The sequence below is a fragment of the Astatotilapia calliptera genome, chromosome 12 (genome assembly GCF_964374335.1).
Source record: "Astatotilapia calliptera chromosome 12, fAstCal68.1, whole genome shotgun sequence".
Lineage (NCBI taxonomy): Eukaryota > Metazoa > Chordata > Actinopteri > Cichliformes > Cichlidae > Astatotilapia > Astatotilapia calliptera.
In genome coordinates, this window is record NC_137433.1 from 37,922,371 (window position 1) to 37,940,740 (window position 18,370).

An 18,370-nucleotide genomic window follows, 5' to 3' on the forward strand; every position below is an offset into this window, starting at 1 on the left:
CGGAGTACGTGCTCTCGCCGGCGGCCCTCCCACTCCAGCAGTGGGCGCCGGTCTCTTGCCAGCTGTCAGAGGAGCGGCGGGCCTGTGAGAGCTAGCAGTGGGCTTGGGCTGGCGTCTGGGGATGATGTCGCGCAGAGCTTCCGTCTGCTTCTTCCTCAGATCGAATCTAGCCTGAATGGCTTCAAGTGAATGTCCGAATAACCCAGCCGCAGACGCTGGTGCGTCCAGATACACAGCTCTGTCTCTATCAGGGACGTCGGAGAGGGTCAGCCACAGGTGCCTCTGCGCCACCACTGTCGAAGCCATCCCTCTGCCCAGGGAGAGCGCTGCACAGCGAGACGCACGGAGGATGTAATCCGTGGTGACTCTAACCTCGTTAAGAAGAGGTGACAGCGGGCTGTCCTCCGGAACCAGCGATCCAAGCTCCGCCAGGCACATTGCTTGGTACGTCTGGAGCATGGTGACGGAGCTCATGGCTCGAGCGGTGCCGGCCTGAGCCCGATAAATCTTCTCCAGCTGCGAGGCCGAGAATCTGCAGTGCTTGGACGGCAGAGTTGCGGGGCCACCGACACCATGGTTATGGGACGGGGCCAGATAAGCAGCCAGAGACAGCTCCATAGGGGGTGGGTTAGCTAAACCAGCTCCCTCGGCGCCGTCCAATTCCATGTACTGTCCATAGCCGGGCACAGTGACGCGGGTAGACAGAGGTTTGTCCCATGACGCTGTTAGCTCGCAGAGAAAGTCTGGGAACATGGGGAGGCAGTTTTTGGCCGTTGCGGGCTCCGGTGGAAGGAAAAAACCCGCAAACCGCGACGGCTTCCGAGCTGGTGGAGGAGAGGGCCAGTCCACCTGCAGCTTCTCAGCGGCACGGCGAAACAGGGAGAAAAGAGAGGTGTCATCGTGGCCGACCGGCGCAGCAGCGGCGGCATATTGGGTCGACAATGAGCTCTCCTGCTCATCCTCCGACAAACCATGGATGTCCAGGCCGATGTCCAGCACGTCATCGTCTTCCTGGGGAGCGCTGGCGGGCTTCAACCCAGGCTGAAGCCCGTCAGCGCTCCTGCATGGTTCCGGTCCGTCATCGGCTAACCCGTCAACGTATTCCATGTGGTCAGCCCAGCTAATCGCGGGGACATCGACCTGAAAATTTTCGTCTTCGGACTCGGACGAAGCCGGGGCTCCAGACTCGGAAAGAAGAGGGTCATGCCGTGCGACAGCCGAGCGTCCCAGCACTCTTTCCACAAACGTCACCCGTCTTTCCAGGGTCGAGCGTCGGAGCTGGCGACAAAACGCACAAGCTTCGGGCTCCGTCAACGCTCTCCTAGCGTGGACGATCCCCAGGCAGACAGGGCAGGCATCGTGCTGGTCGCTGTCGTGCAAAGAGAAACCACATCCCTGAGGACAGGGGCGAACAGAAGATTTCTGCTTTGCTCGCTTCGGTTTGGAGTCCATTCCCAAAACGCAAAGCGAAACGCTGCACAAGAAAAACTTGAAAATAGCGCTCCGCGGGCAGCCTACGCACCAGCTGGGCGGTGGAGGCTAACACCAACAGGGGCAGTTAAGCTAGGTTCAAGTTGGCAGACAACGGAGCTAACTAGCAGTAGCTAGCTGGCCCAACTCAGCAGAGGTGTTCTCAGCGAGGTGAAGAGCGTAAGAACTGAGGGATGACGGTGATGGCAGCGGCTATATGTGCGGGCGGGGCCTTGCGCGTGTCATCACACGTCATCTGCCGTAAAGGCGTGAATAAAGGTTTCTTCAGCCAGGACACGCGAGGGCGTGATATCCCATACTTATGTGTTGTACCGAGTGAATCGACTGAAAGGGAACCAGCTACATAAAAATGCATGAATTCTATCGAGGATGCCAAGACTGGTATCAACGTCAAAATCCGAGGTGACTTCCTTCTCAAGTTATTAGACACGCCAGGTTTTCAGGAAACTCGACCTCTGACCTCGAGGCCAAGGTCACTAAGATCCAAGCTTATCTGAGATTTGGCATCTGTCTGAAATTCCTATGTTGCTTCGTTCTCGAGTCATCGCGTTCACAAACCTTGATGTGCATAGCAATGCTTAATTCTAGACTTGAAAGAATTTTCTTGGAATTGATTTTGGTAAGTTTTGTTCTTGGCGTTACAAAATGCAGTCTGTGTGAGCATTACGAGCCACCGTGGCCGAACACACAAAGACTGCCACCAGCAGAATCTTGGAGTGTCCAACGGTTTCGTTTCAAAGAGATCAGAAGCCGACAACAGTGCTGTGCAACTCACCCGGGGTTCATCTCGAGCCAAGCCTCCAGCTGGCTGGATTTTGGGGCCTCGGTTCCCTGCAAAACTTTCCCGGTCTCAGTCTGAATCACTTTGACAGGCAGCTCACTCATCTGGCTGCTTTCATCCATGGGCTACAGGACAGAGGAAACACAAGAAGCAGCATGCATAAACAAATCTGAACTCATCTTCAAACTTTAGTCTTTTAACTTTTTTTTGAAAAGATATGAGCTGTTAAGTTTTTAAGATGAGCGGCGGACTTTGATATTGATCAGAGTATGATATAGATCTTCAAATCCATTTAGAAACGAGAACCATAAACCACAAAGCTTCACTTTCATCAGCCACCGCTGATGTAACCTGAGCTTCTGCTGCTTTTATGACTGCATATCATGAACGTAAAACACTTTTCATTAGTTCCATAACACCAATTAAACAAGAGCTATAAAACATAAAATTTTACAGACAATTCAAAAGCTTTTGTTTATTATTTTATAAATTATTTTCACCGGAAAAAATGAGACTAATAAATCCCAACATGAACCAAACTTTCAGACCTCCAAAGTTGCCTTTAGAGGTAAACAACATCAATGAGAGCTTCACCAAACCTGCCATCAAAGTTCAGCCTGAGCTTCTGGAGCACACAGAGGAACATGATTAAAAAGTGTGGAAAGTTACGACTGCAAACAAACAAACAGCACAGACGTCTTTTTGCTTTCGGAGGACTGTTTACAACATGCCTCTGCTGCACAATCGCCCAGGGTGCAGTCTGCCTCTCAATGGATAATTACTGTTTGTTTGTTCGCCTCCTTATTTGGTTCTTTTTTCTGTCAGAGTAGGTTGGATTTTGTAGCAGTCACAATAAAAGACTCAGCAAATGCACGAGAGGGATAATTATCAGCGTTACTAATTTTGAAAGTTAAACACATTCAGAGGACAAAGAGCGAACATCTGTCGACATCGGGGGGACGTGAACCCTGAAAAAGTCTTTGAAACAGAAGTGCCTGATTTTTAACAGCTGATTATTTACACATCCATCAGTACGACTGTCACTCATTCATGTTTGTGTCCACCTGTTGAACATAAGTGCAGGACTCGTGTGATTTTATTGCCACTTTTAGTCTCCACAAAAAATGTCCACTGCTGTCACATCTCAGCACCGACTCTGTCTGCAGTCCTGAGCAGGTAAGCTGCAGAGTGGGAATCGTGCTAACAATGAGGTAGCGTTCAGTAAACTCAAAGTTAGCTGCAGATCAAATTACAAAACACTTTTTACATTTAACATGAACAGTCACTCACCTCTCCATCGGGTCCAATTGCGCTAGTGCCTTCACCATCGCCATCCACCTTCTACATAAATAACACATCAACCAATCAGATGGCATTTTCTTCAAAACACTGACTCATATCAAAGCTGGAAAAACACTGATAATAATAATAATAGGTTAGAGGGAATGGGAAATCTGAGGTGCTCTTTGTGTTCCTGTTGTACACTCACATGACACTTTATTAGGTACACATTGCTAGGACCAGGATGGATCCTTTTTACCTTCTGAACTGCTTAATTCAACAAGGAGCTGGAAACAGTCCTCACAGAGTTTGGTCCATACTGTGTGCGACAGCATCACAGAGCTGCTGCACATCCATGACGCTGGTTACTGTGAAGAACCACTAAATAAAGTGAACTCTTCATGTTCAAGAAACTACTGTAAGGCAGCTCTGTGACATGTTATCCTGCTGGAAGCAGATTCAGAAGACGGGTACACCGTTATCACAAAGGGATGGACGAGGTCAGCCACAATAGCTGGGGTGTTTTTGTTAAACAATATCCTGTTGGTACTTGGAGCCTGACTCGCTGATACACGGCAGGATGTGTTTACTCCAAATTCTGACCCTACAGTCTGAATATCAGAGCAGAAATCAAAAATCATCGGGCCAGGTAACATTTATCCAGCCTGTTGTTGTCGACCCTGTGAGCCTCAGCTTCCTGTTCTTAGCTTACACCAGTGGTCTTGTGCTGCTTTGGAGGTTTGTCGCCCACACAGAGATGCTCTTCTGCATGCCTTGTATGCAGTGAGTGGTTACTTGTCTTACTGTTTCTGTCCTATCAGCCTGAAGCAGTCAGGCCATTCACCTCTGACATCGACAAGGCATTCACCCAGAGAACTGCTGCTCACCGGATATTTTCTCTTTTCCAGACCATTTCAGAAATACCAACCACCACGCCACATTCAACGGCACTTAAATCCCCGTTTGTCCTTGACCCTGAGCTAATTCTCGGTTTGAACGTCAGCAGGTTGTCTTGGCCTACGTGGCCGCACACACCGAGTCGCTGCAACATGAGCATTAATGCACCGTTGAACTGGTGCACTTAACAAAGTGGCCAGTGAGTGTAGTTGTAGTGAAGTCATTTACTCAGGAGCATTTGAGAACACTGAGAGAAGAGCAAACAAACTGCCCTGAACTGAATATGACACTGCAGGCCACATATCCTACACATAAGGATAAACAGCAGCAGCCAGTTTATTGTGTTTATGTTTGCTTGAAGCTGAGTGCTGCACAGAGCACACACTTGACCTTCGTCCTCCTACCTTCTTTCTCTTCCGTCTCCTCTTCTTCTCCTTGGCAGCTTGAGCAGCTTTGTGTTCATACACCAGGGTGGTGAGGTTGGCCACATATTCATCCGTCTGCTGCAGCAAGTAGGCCAGACGCTTGTCTTTCTTTTGATCGATGAGTTTTCGGTACCCTTCCTCGTCTTCTGCCTGGATGAGCCAAAGTGACATCAAATTAAAGACGAGAGCTGCTGTAACGGTAAAGTGTAAATGATCCATTATAATAACAGGACGGAATTATAAATTAACTCCACTGCACTCATATAGTTGCCAGTTTAACCTTTAGGATCTTTAATTATTATTATGATTACAAATGGATCCTTTACAAAACATGCTAACAATAATTTTTAAAAAACTAATAGACAGACTTTTAAATGGCTAAACTGTGTATTTGCACACCAGCGACCTTATCTGTGAACTGTCTCTGTCACAAAGTCCTCCTCTGTCTGTATCATAAGACACTTCTACAGTTTCCCTTCTCTTCAGTCATGCGTGTAATGAGGCCTCAGCAGCACTAACAGCGCTGGCAGCCGAGTGGGGGGCTGAGAAGTGCGAAACAGGAACGCAGAGCCGCAGCACGACACTGTGGACGTTTGTATCGTGTGCTATTATTTAGCTGACAAACTCCAGCTCTGATTTAATGAGTCGGAATATAATCAGACACCAGAGAAGAATGAGAACAGCGGAAAACGAGTGGACAGTCTAATCCTGCTTCTCACTGAGACCATCACCCACATTAAATACTAATTCTGAAAGGTTCAGTTTTGGTCTGCTTTGTGCATTTGGGGGCATTTCTTATACAGATGCAGAGAGCAACATTTAGACAGATGTCTAAGTGTGTCAAGCCAACACTGAGCTCAGTGACAACAACTGGCATCATAAGAACAGCACCAGCAGGCTGGTCCAAGCTCAGCAGGCTGTAGGAAGGCCCAGATCCTTTATTTGCTGGCAGCAAACATGTTTACTGTAAGCTGTGATATGCTTGTAGCCACTATAGTGAATAATCAACATGTATATCCGTAACTTTTAGTTTGAGCATTTATGAAAACACATGACTTCCAAAAAGATTCATCTTGGTTTGGCGCTCCTCACCATGAGTCTCCTCATCCTCTCCTTCTCGATTCTCTCCGTCTCCTTCTTCTGCTCACGCTCTGTGTTGGTGTGCCAGGTGGCGATGGCTCTGGTGAGCTTCTGCATCTTACCGGACACAGAGCGGTGATACTCTTTGAAGTCCTTGGCATGTTGAAGGATGCTGTTGAGATATTCCTGAAAAACAAGTCACAAGTTTTTGTTTCTGTTCCCGTCACTGCAGACACAACCCTGACGCCACATGAGTTTTCCTTCCTGTCAGCCTGTCACCTGCTTTCACACAGAGGACCTGCTGGATGCTGTCGCACTGTTGACAGTTTTCTGATTGCTTTTGTTGCATTTGTTTTGACTGCAGGAAATGAGACGGTAGCGTTTTGTTTTTTTAACCAAAAATTGTCATGAATACTTTTTATTAGTGGTGCAGCGAATCACGGTTGATCCGTAATCCGAACCGATCCCACTCCACGGTTCGGCACGCACGTGATCCGAAAAAGAAGGAAAAAAAGTATGTGTATGGTGCGCGTGGTCAGTCTGTCAAGCGATAGCTATGGTCAGCGCTAGTGGTCCAAGTGGAGGAGCAGAGGAGTTTGCAGTATTTAAGCAGCCCTTTGCTGCCCAGTCTGACCGGGCTAAAGCTATTACAGAAGCTACTGGGGTGTTTAGCTGCAGACGGGACGCCGTATTCTGTTGTGCAAAACAAGGGGTTTAAACTATGATGAACATGCTTGAGCCACGCTATGATATCCCGTTGCGCGTCCACTTTAGTGACAAGATCGTTCCAGGCATGTATGAGCAGGAAAAGATTAAAGTTATGGCTGAACTGTCCCAGGCATCTTCTGTTGCCCAACTAAAAATGGGTGGAGCTGCAGGTCAACGGAAAGCTACGTGACCGTGACCGCTCATTATATCACAGCGGAGTGCGATGTAGTGAGCGGTATGTATTATTGTAGGGTCTACCTTACAATATAAAGCGCCTTGAGGCGACTGTTGTTGTGATTTGGTGCTTTATAAATAAAATTGAATTGAATTGAGTGGTAGATACAAAGCCCTGTACTGCCCTATATTGAACCATAATTTATTTTTTAATATTACTATTAGAGATGAATGTTTTTAACAGGCAAAAAATACTTCAAGTAAATGTTCAATTTTTGTCTTTTTTCTTTTTTTGCTGATCTGAAAATTGATCCGATCCGAACCGTGAGATTTTTGATCCGTTGCACCACTACTTTTAATTATTTCCATGGCACTGCAGTTTTTACAAGAACAACAATAAGATGAATGATATAATAAGTGCTGTGGGTTGTTACATGGACTCTGGTGTGACTCACCTGATGTTTCTGCCTGCGCTTCTTTTCCTGCTCGAGCTTCTGCTGCTTCTCCAGCTTCTCGGTCATGCGTGCCTCCCTCAGCGTCTGCCGCTTGCTGCGCCGGTAAGCCTTCGAGTTGAGGGCCGTCTCCAGGGTCGTGTCTCGTCTCATACAGGCCACGACGTCCTGCCTCAGCTGGGATATTCATCAACGGGTTATCAAACTCTAAAGTGATCTAATCTCACCTGTATCTCTAAAGTACAAATTGAGTATGAGTTGAAAATAGTGCTAAGCTGCAGCTTGAGGCACTATTGTATTATCAAAGGGCTTAAAATGAACAATTTGACTTCTAATTAAACGTTTGCATGATTGAATGAGCTTCCTTTAAAAACAGGGTTGGTCCACTTCATTACAACCCATATGGAAAAGAAATAGTAAAAACATATATGATTTACTCATGAAAGTGGCCACTTTCTCATTACTTTCATATATTGTTTTAGTAAGTATCCAAAACATACAAGTTTCATTATATAATTTTTCAAGGGATCTTATATCTGTTTATATATTTATAGATTTATATACATCTTTTCCATATGGGAAAGCACGACTGCATAAGAGAAATTAAGAATTCTGAAAGTGTCGATAAACCAAAACAACAATAAAAGCCAGCCTAAAGAAAACAAATTAATAATCATATTTTTAGGTGGATGAATGTATTTTGTTGACTGAGAGCAAGAAGTCCAAACTCTGTATGTACATGTACCTTTAACATAAATCAGTGGAAATGGCATCTCCGTTCTAAGAATACCTGAGCAGCAAGCCAGCCCAGAGTGGATTTATCGATAAAAGCGCCGCACACACTCACACGGCAGGTGATCCGATGAACTTCCAGTGATAACAAAAGTGAGCTCTTTCCATTCGACTACGAGCTGCTGCAGTTATGCATTTACATTGATGCAGTCACGTGAAACATGAAACGCTGCAGCTGCCGCGTACCTGACGCTGGAAGTTGAGCAGACGCAGAGCCTTGAGCTCCACTGTGGCTTTAGTCCTGAGGTCCGGAGGCAGCGAGCCTGGCAGACTTTCCAGTTCCTGGATTCGATGCGCAATCCGAGCCTGCAGTCTGAGAGACATTACGGAGACATTTGGTTAAACTGCAGGACACTGGACACACATACAGTGTTTTATTGAGGCATTTGGCCACCACATGCTGTCAGGTATTTACATCACTGGAAATTTGGACGATGGTGATATATCCATTATTATTATTATATCCATTTGCCATGAGACCTGTCAGCTGTTAAGGCCATAGAATGTGATTCATGTTATCACACTATTTAGATGGGATTTGGATGCAGATTGCACTTTTCACAGCAATCTGCAACATCTGAATCTAGCATGGCACTTACTTTTTTGACGTATGCTTTGTTTTGCAGTTACCTTCATTAGAGCCTCCATCAACACATGGTCTCATTGCCTCAGGTGCATACTGAGTGTTTGCTGAATAAGTATCTTTCAGGCTTAAAGTCTAGTTTCCAAGTGCTTCTTTAGCTTCTTTGGTGCATGTTAATACAGATGATGACACTCTGGGTCCAACTAAACCATAAAACCTGCAGGTTTTGTGTAGTCTTACTGAAAGTTTTTTCCCCTATATCTCTGGGTGGTCTGTTGCCCGCAGTACGAGTTCTGGTCCTCTTCACACATCCATGGTGCAGCTACACTGTGAGCTTTACTTATTTAGTAGTATCATCAGGTAGCTTTCTGAGGGGAAACTGCATTAAATCAATAAGATCTAAAGTTGTTTTGATTATTCAACAGCCTCAGGAGTATATTTATTACTACATAACACTGACAATAATGCAGTGCTGTTCCACAACACTGTGAGAGGCACAGTATTTCACAATGTATTCACTGGACAAACAAGGTGGACTGAGGACAAGTCTCTCTCTAATCATGTCTAAACCAATGCAGCTCGGTCAAGACAACATGAAGAAGAGATCATCAAAACAACATCAAATTTATGGAGAGAAAAACAAGCCTTAGGGCCAAAACAAGATTAAGGTCTGTGGAGGCTTCCCGACGTCTCCTTCGGCAATCTTTGTTTTTAGAAAAATACGCAGCCTGCGGGGATAACAGTGAGTTGTGATTGAGCATGCGAGGCACCTTTAAGAAAGGCCATAGGGGCTCCACCACAAAGTGTTTCTCACGTTATCATATTCATACGGGTAAAGCTTGTAACCTTAACCCTCGTCAAACGCTCGCAGACTCTGCTCGCAAGTCTTCGTGTCACAGTCAATGTTTGGATATGTGACTTAAACTCATTTCAAGTGAAAAACATGTGATGTCACATATGCAGAGCAATGCAGTTTGTTATGTGCATCAGTTTGACCTCGACACATAAATTCATCTTCAAACTTTCCTTTACCACTGATTTCATGCAGGCAGTTTCATTCTTTATTGTGATGAGTTGTGTAGATGTGAAGTTTTTGCACTATTGTGAGACCACTGATGAATACGTGAATGTGTCTACCTGTATTCTCTCTCCTGCAGGATTCCCACTGGGTCCAAGCCCTGGGGCTTCTGGATAGGCGTGATGCGGTTCTGCTTGTGCTGTATCGGGAGCATTACGGACCCCTGCTGCCCAGGAGGCTGAGGGGTCCCCGAACTGCCCGGCATGGGCCCAGCTGGCACAGCAGAGGCCTGAGGTGGTGCAGGAGAGGGGCGACCACTAGCAACAGGAGTGAGCTGCTTCTGTGCAATGGTTTGATTTTCAGCACACTGACCTGGAGAGCAAAGACTTCTGGTTATTGCATCCAGTCCCACATAACCAAAATCTCAAATTCCTTCAGTACCAAAAGGTTTTTAAAAATTTAACGTGTCAGTATTGTTTCGTTTTTTTCAGTTTGGTTTTAACCACAACAAGCTGCATGAGTTTTTTTATGCTTAATGAGCTTAAATACCTGGGGGCAACCATTCAAAGCAACTGACAGTGGACAATAGAGGTGAAGAGAAGAGTGAAGCAGGGTGGAGACGAGTGTCAAGGGTGATCGGTGACGGAAGGACAGCGGCAAGAGTGAAAAGGAAGGTTTACAAGATGTGAGTGGCCTGCTATGATGGTTTGGAGACACTAACATAAAAGACAAAGATGGGGGTGGAAGTAATTTAGAAATGAGCACATCAGAGGGACAGCTCAGCTTGGATCTTTGGAGAGGACATGGTCTGAACATCTACAGACGAGAGAGAGGAAATACGCTGCACAAAGAATTATAAAGACACAAGAAAGTTTTCAGGCCAAAGAGAAAGTTTACAGATGTAGTTAGAGAGGATGAGCAGATCATTGGTGTGAGAGAAGACGGTGCAGAGGGTGAGATGGATCCACTGTGATGACCCCAAAGGGACGAACTGGATACGTTAGGTAAAAATACCGTCTGTAAAAATGTCTGCACTGGGAATTATTCAAAAATACCAAATTATCACATGGGAAGTTATGAACACACGCACATCAACCTGGGTTTTCTCAATTCAGTAAATGCACCTGTGTGTTTACAGACAACCTGGCACTTACACACATCTTATGGATTTTTCCCCCTTTGGCTTCAGGAGGTCAATTTTTCCGTTCCTCATACACGGTTAACTGACCAACACAACGCCAGAGCTCATGACAGAGGAAACAGTGTCCTCACCTGGGAGCAATTAGCTGTCAGAAAGATCTCCCTGAGCTTCTGACAGATTCATTTTTCTATTTGTTCAATTTTAAATCGACCACAGTGGAAGTTGAGATTTTCTTGTTCTGTATCTGTTTTTAATTTATGACTGTTTTACTATTCATTCTAAATATTTCATCTTCTTGTCATACTTTCTGTCATATTACTACTGCACCATTATTCTCTTCACCTTTACCTGCTGAACTGAAGTTTTAGTAAATGCTTGGGGATCTCTCTGCTTTAAGCCATTTGACAGAAAGATCTGTTGGGCACTGCATGTTGGATTAGACTGGGCGGAATGAAAAGTGGGACTGACTGTGAAGCCACATGCAGATTCCTGTGTTATCGGTCCAGCCACAGAGGCCATGTTTACCACATACACCTGCCAAACTTACCATCGGCCCAAGGCTTGGGTCCTGTGCTTTGATTGAGTACTTGCATGGCCGGGGCTGGGCAGGGACTCGACTGGGGACCCCCCATAGGTGCCATTGGCATACCTTTCAACACAATAACAGATTTCATAGTTCAACGATTTGTCCGTTACAATTTGAAACTGTAAAGGAAAATTATTTCACGCCTCTTTTCTGTCATTACACCATTAATCACACAAATCTCTGTTCTCTGTCAGACAAAACAGGTTCAATATGAATGTTTCAATCTGGGCTCAGTGACAATTTCAAGCTTTTTACTCAATTTATTGACAGCAACGTAAACCCAAAACTAAACTATGTAATTAGATCAGTTTATATTTTGACTGAGGCATCTTTCTACACTACAGTCTCACATTAAGGTACAAGAACCAAAAACAAAATCATAATTCTTCTTTATCTTTACTTGTTAATGTTCAAAGACTTTCACAACAAAGAAACTCACAAAATATTTGTACCAACATAAATCTGTATCGTACCTGGAGGCCTGTTGTAAGGACTGGCACTTGGTGCCTGTGGCTGCGGCTGTTGTTGTGGTTGCTGCTGCTGCTGTTGCATTGTGGGTAGGCTCCTTTTACCTTGAACAGCCAGCTGAAGGTTTTCCGGTAGCGGCTGCCCACGACCCAGAATCTTGTAGGCCAGAATCTGAGCTCTGAGCTGCTGCAGCTGTACTGGACTAAAAGCAGATGACCCCCTCACCTGCTGGCCCATGTTGGGCATGCCTCCTTGGGGATCCATTGACATCATAGGGCCTGACTGGGAAGGGGGCATATGTGGTGGTGTAGGTCCACCTCCGCCTCCTGACATGGGACTTGAAGCGTGCTCATGGACTCCCATTGGGGATGGGTGGGGAGACATGTACCCTTAAGTGGACAGAAAGGAGGTTTCACACATCAAAGCCTTGAAGAATTGGGTCACAACCTCGGGATCAGAGCAAAAGCCAATGAGTCTTAGAGGTTATTTAATCATTAACACACTAGAAAGAGGAAAATACACAGCTGGGTTGTTTATTTCCTTGCTGCTTCCTCCTTGTTTAATATTAACTCTTATATTTAGAAGATGTCTGAGAAACATTAACACCACAAGTGGATGATGAGGTTAAGTTAATAAACCAGGCTGCTTAGAGAGCTGAAGGACTTGGGTTTCAAACCTTGGCTGTGCTGGTCCATAGGACTCTGTGGAGGTCCCATGCCACTGTGGAGAGACCTCATCCCCACACCTTTCATGTGACCAAAGTGCATTGCCTCTGCCATTGACTTGTCATTCATCCCCTCCATGGGCTGAAAACGCAAAATATGTTTCAGATCTACACAAGTTAACTGCAAAAACACACTGTCCTGCCAGTTTAAGATTGAATTTAGGACACTGATGGTTCTAATCATATCAAAAATAAACATTAATAAGATAAGATAAAATAAGACAGCCTTTATTAGTTCCAAAGTTGGGATTATTACAGCAGCAAAATGAACTGCCTGCCTAAGCAGAAGTAACATCAGTAATTCTACTGCGAAACTGCCAAAATCTTTAAAAATTACCATAACAAAAAAATCTATTCCACCCTCCACTGCATGAACTCAAGAGTATAAAAAGATTATAAAAGTACTGCAAAAATTCACATTTATTATTTATGTCTGTATCAATTTATCAAACAACAGATATGTCGTATTCCCTCATTTAAGCTAATATATATTTATGTGATATATAAAAGGATAAATAAAGTATTTCATATCTTCCTAATGTTTCCTCCCTTCCTTGTTTTAGTTTGGTCGGTTTATTAGTGAGCATACTAAAAGGTTTAAAAAACTGAATCCATCAGAGTGATATAAATATCTACTTTAACAGTTTCCTTTAGCACTAATGACATCACGACATAGTTTGTAGTACTGTTTGCACGCTGTACCTTATGCATAGAGTACATGCTGTCCTGAGAGTAATCACTTTGTCCCTGGCCCTGCATGCCGTGAGGTGCATTGGGTGTTCCGGGTCCAGGGCTGGGGCCCATCATGCTGTGAACAGAGCTCGGTGAGGGATCTGGTCCAGGGCTGGGGCCCAAGATGGGCCCTGGGGACATACCCGCCCCAGGAGAAGGGCCAGGATGCGACATACCACCTGATGTCTCTGAGGGGCCGGACATCTACTGAATACCTGTGAAGGTAGCAGATAGGGGTGGGCGATATAAACGATATATGATAGAAACTATATAAATTTGGCCAACGATAGAGATTTTGACTATACCGCTCTATTGCGATAGCGCATGTTGATGATGTCATCAAGCTGCGCCTGTTTTGGTCGAAAGCATCGCAGCGGCTACAACCATTATCATCTGCAAATTATGCTGGGCGACAGTCATAGCAAAGAGATGAAGCACTTTTGAAATATGGGGAAAGCCAAAAACTGCGCTTCCTCCACTTCCGTAACATTGATTCATTAATGTTGAATTCTCTCGCAGCTGCTCTGTTCCCGTGTTGTTGCAGTATGTTAATAACTAACCTCGTATTGTGGATGAATAATCTCAGTTGTTCTCCTGACTGAAGTTTGGCCCGTGTATAGCATCCTGCTATGCGACTGTATTTGATCCTGACCACCAGAATCCGTCACGTTAACTTTTATCGAGCGGGAAAAAAAGTTGGCGTTCATCCTCCAGCTTCACTGTGCTAATGTTATGCTAACATAGCTGTGTCGCTAGCAATCACGTAGCACAACATTATATACCAGCTAGCCCAACTTCAGTAACCCTGCAAACATCACTGCTGTTTAGTTTCCTGTCTTCATTTATGTTGGAAGTGGTAGCAGAGCTGTACGTTTTAATTAGTTTCAAAAATCTCTCAGTCAGAACATGGTATGAAATGTTTAGGTGGAAACTAGCGAGCTAACTTCCTGCTAACTGTTAACTCCGTTAAATTTAATAAATTCTGTTTTCATGGATGCCTGGATGTTAAACTTAATTGTTACACCCGATAAAACAGCAACGCTGATGATTTTATTAAAGATTAAAGAATTCAGACCGTTTTTAACTCTCAGTGTTCGTTTGACTTTGGGACCTGAAGCAGACGGAGTTTTGGACTCAGATTACTCCGCGGAGCTCCTCACTATGGCAGCCGTAATGCTCTGACAATCCATCAAGCAGTGCGGCTTACCAAAGTTGTACTAAAACATTTTTTAACAGATTTCTGCAGCCGAAATCCGTTCCAGGTCAGTAAGCACAACCAGAATTCATACATAAGGAACACTCTCGATTTTTGAGAAAATTAAAGGATTTTAAGTCCTTATAGTGTGGAAAATACAGAAGAAAATGTATAACGTATATATCGCGATATATATCGTTACCGCACGTGCTTCAAATTATACCGCGATATGGATTTTAGGCCATATCGCCCAGCCCTAGTACCAGACAGCTAGAGGAGGAAAATAAGAACATGACTGATGTGATTTTAATTCTATGAAAACAAGATGAGGCACATACCATCCGAAAATGGATTTTAATATGTTAGCTGTTGTTTGTGAACAACGTCAATCATGTTTTATCAGTGATTAAAGAATGTCGGAAACAGCCACTGAGTTAATTCAATGCCTGTTTAACAGTTAAACCTGATTATGATTCCATATAATAAATAGTATGGGAATAGGACATTGGTGGTGATTAGAGTCTTGGGCATGTCAAACTGATTTAATTTCATTACTCGTATTTTTTGTGTAGTGCCTGGTAATCCTTCTCGACACCTTCGTGGACAGAAAGGCCTCAATCACTTTCACTGAAACAACATTTTTTAATCTCTCTGCATTGCAGTATAAAACCATGCATTCTGTAATGTTAGCATTTCATTTGGAAGAAAAGCAGTGATATTTGACATTTTTACTGTACTTCACCATATTCAACCATTTCCCCATAGTAGACCAATGCATGAAATTCTTGTATTTTTGCCAGTTGTATTATGGAGTCCTGTGACCACCAGGGAGCCCCAGGAGTGATTTGTATGGATGTGTGTGTGAAACAACATCTAATTCATCAATGAGAACATTTATTATGCAAACTGCAACAACACTGAAAACACAACAGAACATATGAAATATGAACAAATATGAACTGAAATACCCAGGCTTTGAATATGTGACGTATGTGTGTCTTTGAGAGAAAGTCCAGTTGATTAATGATTTATGAAAAATTAAAGACAGAAAAATGTATTTCTTTATGAGGATTTTATGGCAGATTGGGTGTGTATTATTCCTTATTTCTTAAAATATTGTATTGTTACATAGTCTAGTCTTTTTGTTAATGTTACTGTACTGGAGCAACTGTAACCCACATAATTTCCCTAGGAATTAATAAAGTATGCTGATTATGATTATACATGTGCACTACACAAAAAATAATAATCCATTCAAATCAGACTTGTTGCTGATGTTTGACATGTCCGTATCCCCAATTCTATTCATTATACGGAAAATAATTCGTGTTGTGTGTGTGTGGGGGGGTAAAAACAAAATGCATTGGTTCAAATGTTTAAACCGGGATTTAAAGGGTTAAAATTCTGAAAATCATTTAACGCTTGCTCATTTTGAAAAAGGTTAAAGTTGGTGATTTATGAAAACACGCAGAAAAATTATTGCTGTATTTTATGGCAGATTTTGTGCGTGGACATTTTTGTCCACGAAGGTGTGGAAAGGGGTGCAAAATTTGAGGGCACAAGGGTTAAAGGCAAAGCTCTCCTGCACACAGAATAATAAAACCCGAGGCTGCGTGAAAGGATTCTTTTATATAGAAAGAATTAGCTGACGTGTGTCTGACGTTATGTTCTGCTTACAAGTGTCACTATGAGCCAGAAATTTCCAGGGTCTCAACAGCCATAGCATGATTGACTTATAGAGCTGCATAGTGACTGCAAAACGTATCTGCACCGTTAGAAAACACAGCGATGTCATAAACACCTATAAGAAAAACAAAAAACATGCATAGCAATCAGCGCCACGTAGATAAACGCTGTTGGAGGACCAGCTGGCCTGTTTTCCGACCGTCCCTGTACAGTTACAGTAACGTTAGCTCGATCAACTGTAGAGCCCACTCTGATTGGATCATGGCTTCCCCAAAAAACTGGTGGCCATAACGGATATGCAGACAAAATCAAAGTTAAGATGAAAGTCGAGCACCTGACATGACCTAGTTAACATTTAAAGACGCACAATTTAACTTGTGTATCGCGTTTATAGACACGCGGTTTCACAAAAGCCCTAAATTCGGCCGTTTTTTCGCTGCCGCTTTGCTCGATCGTTGGGTAACTTAGCCATCTGCTAACGTCAGCTAGCATAGCCCGTTAGCTGGCTCTGGTTTCCATGTAGCGAACTGCGTCCGTGTTAGAAAGTTTGGACAGTTAGCAGTTCCTAACAGTAGTTACACCTCAGTATTCATCAAAACCGAACCACCGTTAGTCGTTTTACCTTTTCGCTGGATTGAAATTGCAGATAATTAGATGAAATTTTTATAATATTTCTTCAAAATATGACTGCTGTCCATAAGTTCACTCCCCCTCGGTGTTGTTTTGCTGTCATGTTTAAGTTGTTCTTGTGTCGCCATTACTGATTTGTCAATGTCACCGGAAGTCCCACCTACCGTAAACGGTGATAGGCTGAATCGCTGTCACTCTTGCAGTGTTGTTTCTGGGCGTGTGCCCGCTCTGTGACCAGTGCTGTAACTTTGAGAGCAGCACCCTGGACGAATATCCCGCTCATGTAAAGGTTTATTACAAACATGGTTTGTGTTGTAATAACGTATTTGATGCTGTCCATCTGTCAGTGCTCTTCTCCCTGCCTTTAGAAATGAATACTTAAAAACGTATACTTTGCTTTTATAATTGTGTTTAACATCAGAGTAATTAGCAATTAGTTATACAGACTGTACATATATGCACTGCACTGTGTGTATAATATGTATGTATGTAACGTATGTATGCCTTTATATGTTCTTAGTCACTACAGCAGGAAAATACAAGCTCACTTTTTTATTGTTTCAAGTTTTAATTCAAGTTTTATTCATATTTAACATTTAATACACGAAGCTTCAAAAGCATGCAGAAGCAAACTTTATGGACACAAGGCCTGATCCAACGTAGAATCCGTGGGATGGTGAGCTTTGGGCCAGTGGTGGGTCATTCAATTGTCTTTTAAAGGAAACTGTCTGAAAGGATCCTAATAAATGAGTAGTTTTTTCTTACTGTCAGTATTTCACAGTAAAATACCAATAAGAGTCCTTCATTTAATCACCATGTGGATAGTAGCAGATAAAATACTTTAATTGTATAGTGCTACATGAATATATGGTTAGAATTTGACTCGTAGTCTAAAAGTGGTCAGTAAGACTATAAAGGTACTATATGAGTGTGAGTAGATTATAGTTTAATTAAATGTGAAGAAAGGGATGCAGAGGGGTGTCTGTAGAGGGGCACAGCATAAATTCCATTAATAATAATAAATCATATTATAATCTTAAGTAATTCAATTTCAAAGGTCAACACAAATATGCAAATGTTATGCTGAACACTCCATGTCATGGTGAGGCTCCTCTCTGCTGTATCTTCAGTAAGCTTTAAGTGTGATTATGCTTTTTTGCTTTGTATTCTAGCTGCTTGTATTTAATGAAAATATGCTATCAGTCTTAGCCTTGGCTATTCTTCCTCCATAAAACCATAAATACACATCTACATTAATGAAGATATAAACAAGCAACCTCTTTTCATGCAGATATCATTTACATTCATACAACAGAACATAAAAATTCTCCTGAAAGCAAATAACAAATAACACACTTTTAGGGGATCCGTGAGGCGTAGCTAGTATATTAAAAGTGCAAAATATGGAAAAAGCATAAAAGCCAATAAACAGTAAGTTGACATTGTTAAACCTAAACTGAGATTAAACGTCTCAGCATACATCATCTTGTGGCACTTGTACGTATTTCCTGCATCGCTGTGTGTTT

General features: G+C 43.3%; 1 protein-coding gene across 1 annotated transcript in view; it reads right to left on the minus strand.

Moving 5' to 3' along the window:
• smarca2 (SWI/SNF related BAF chromatin remodeling complex subunit ATPase 2) overlaps nt 1–16,971 on the minus strand; it is a 60,146-nt gene extending 43,175 nt beyond the window's left edge. The window contains exons 1-12 of the mRNA XM_026188496.2: nt 16,837–16,971; nt 13,304–13,548; nt 12,554–12,683; nt 11,883–12,266; nt 11,371–11,472; nt 9,802–10,054; nt 8,268–8,394; nt 7,293–7,466; nt 5,968–6,141; nt 4,855–5,025; nt 3,563–3,613; nt 2,267–2,397 (exon numbers count right to left, since the gene is read on the minus strand). Of these exons, the coding sequence (XP_026044281.1) occupies nt 2,267–2,397; nt 3,563–3,613; nt 4,855–5,025; nt 5,968–6,141; nt 7,293–7,466; nt 8,268–8,394; nt 9,802–10,054; nt 11,371–11,472; nt 11,883–12,266; nt 12,554–12,683; nt 13,304–13,537 (1,931 nt within the window). The 5' untranslated portion in view covers nt 13,538–13,548; nt 16,837–16,971. The remainder of the gene's footprint in view (nt 1–2,266; nt 2,398–3,562; nt 3,614–4,854; nt 5,026–5,967; nt 6,142–7,292; nt 7,467–8,267; nt 8,395–9,801; nt 10,055–11,370; nt 11,473–11,882; nt 12,267–12,553; nt 12,684–13,303; nt 13,549–16,836) is intronic.
• Between the last annotated feature and the right edge of the window lie 1,399 nt (nt 16,972–18,370).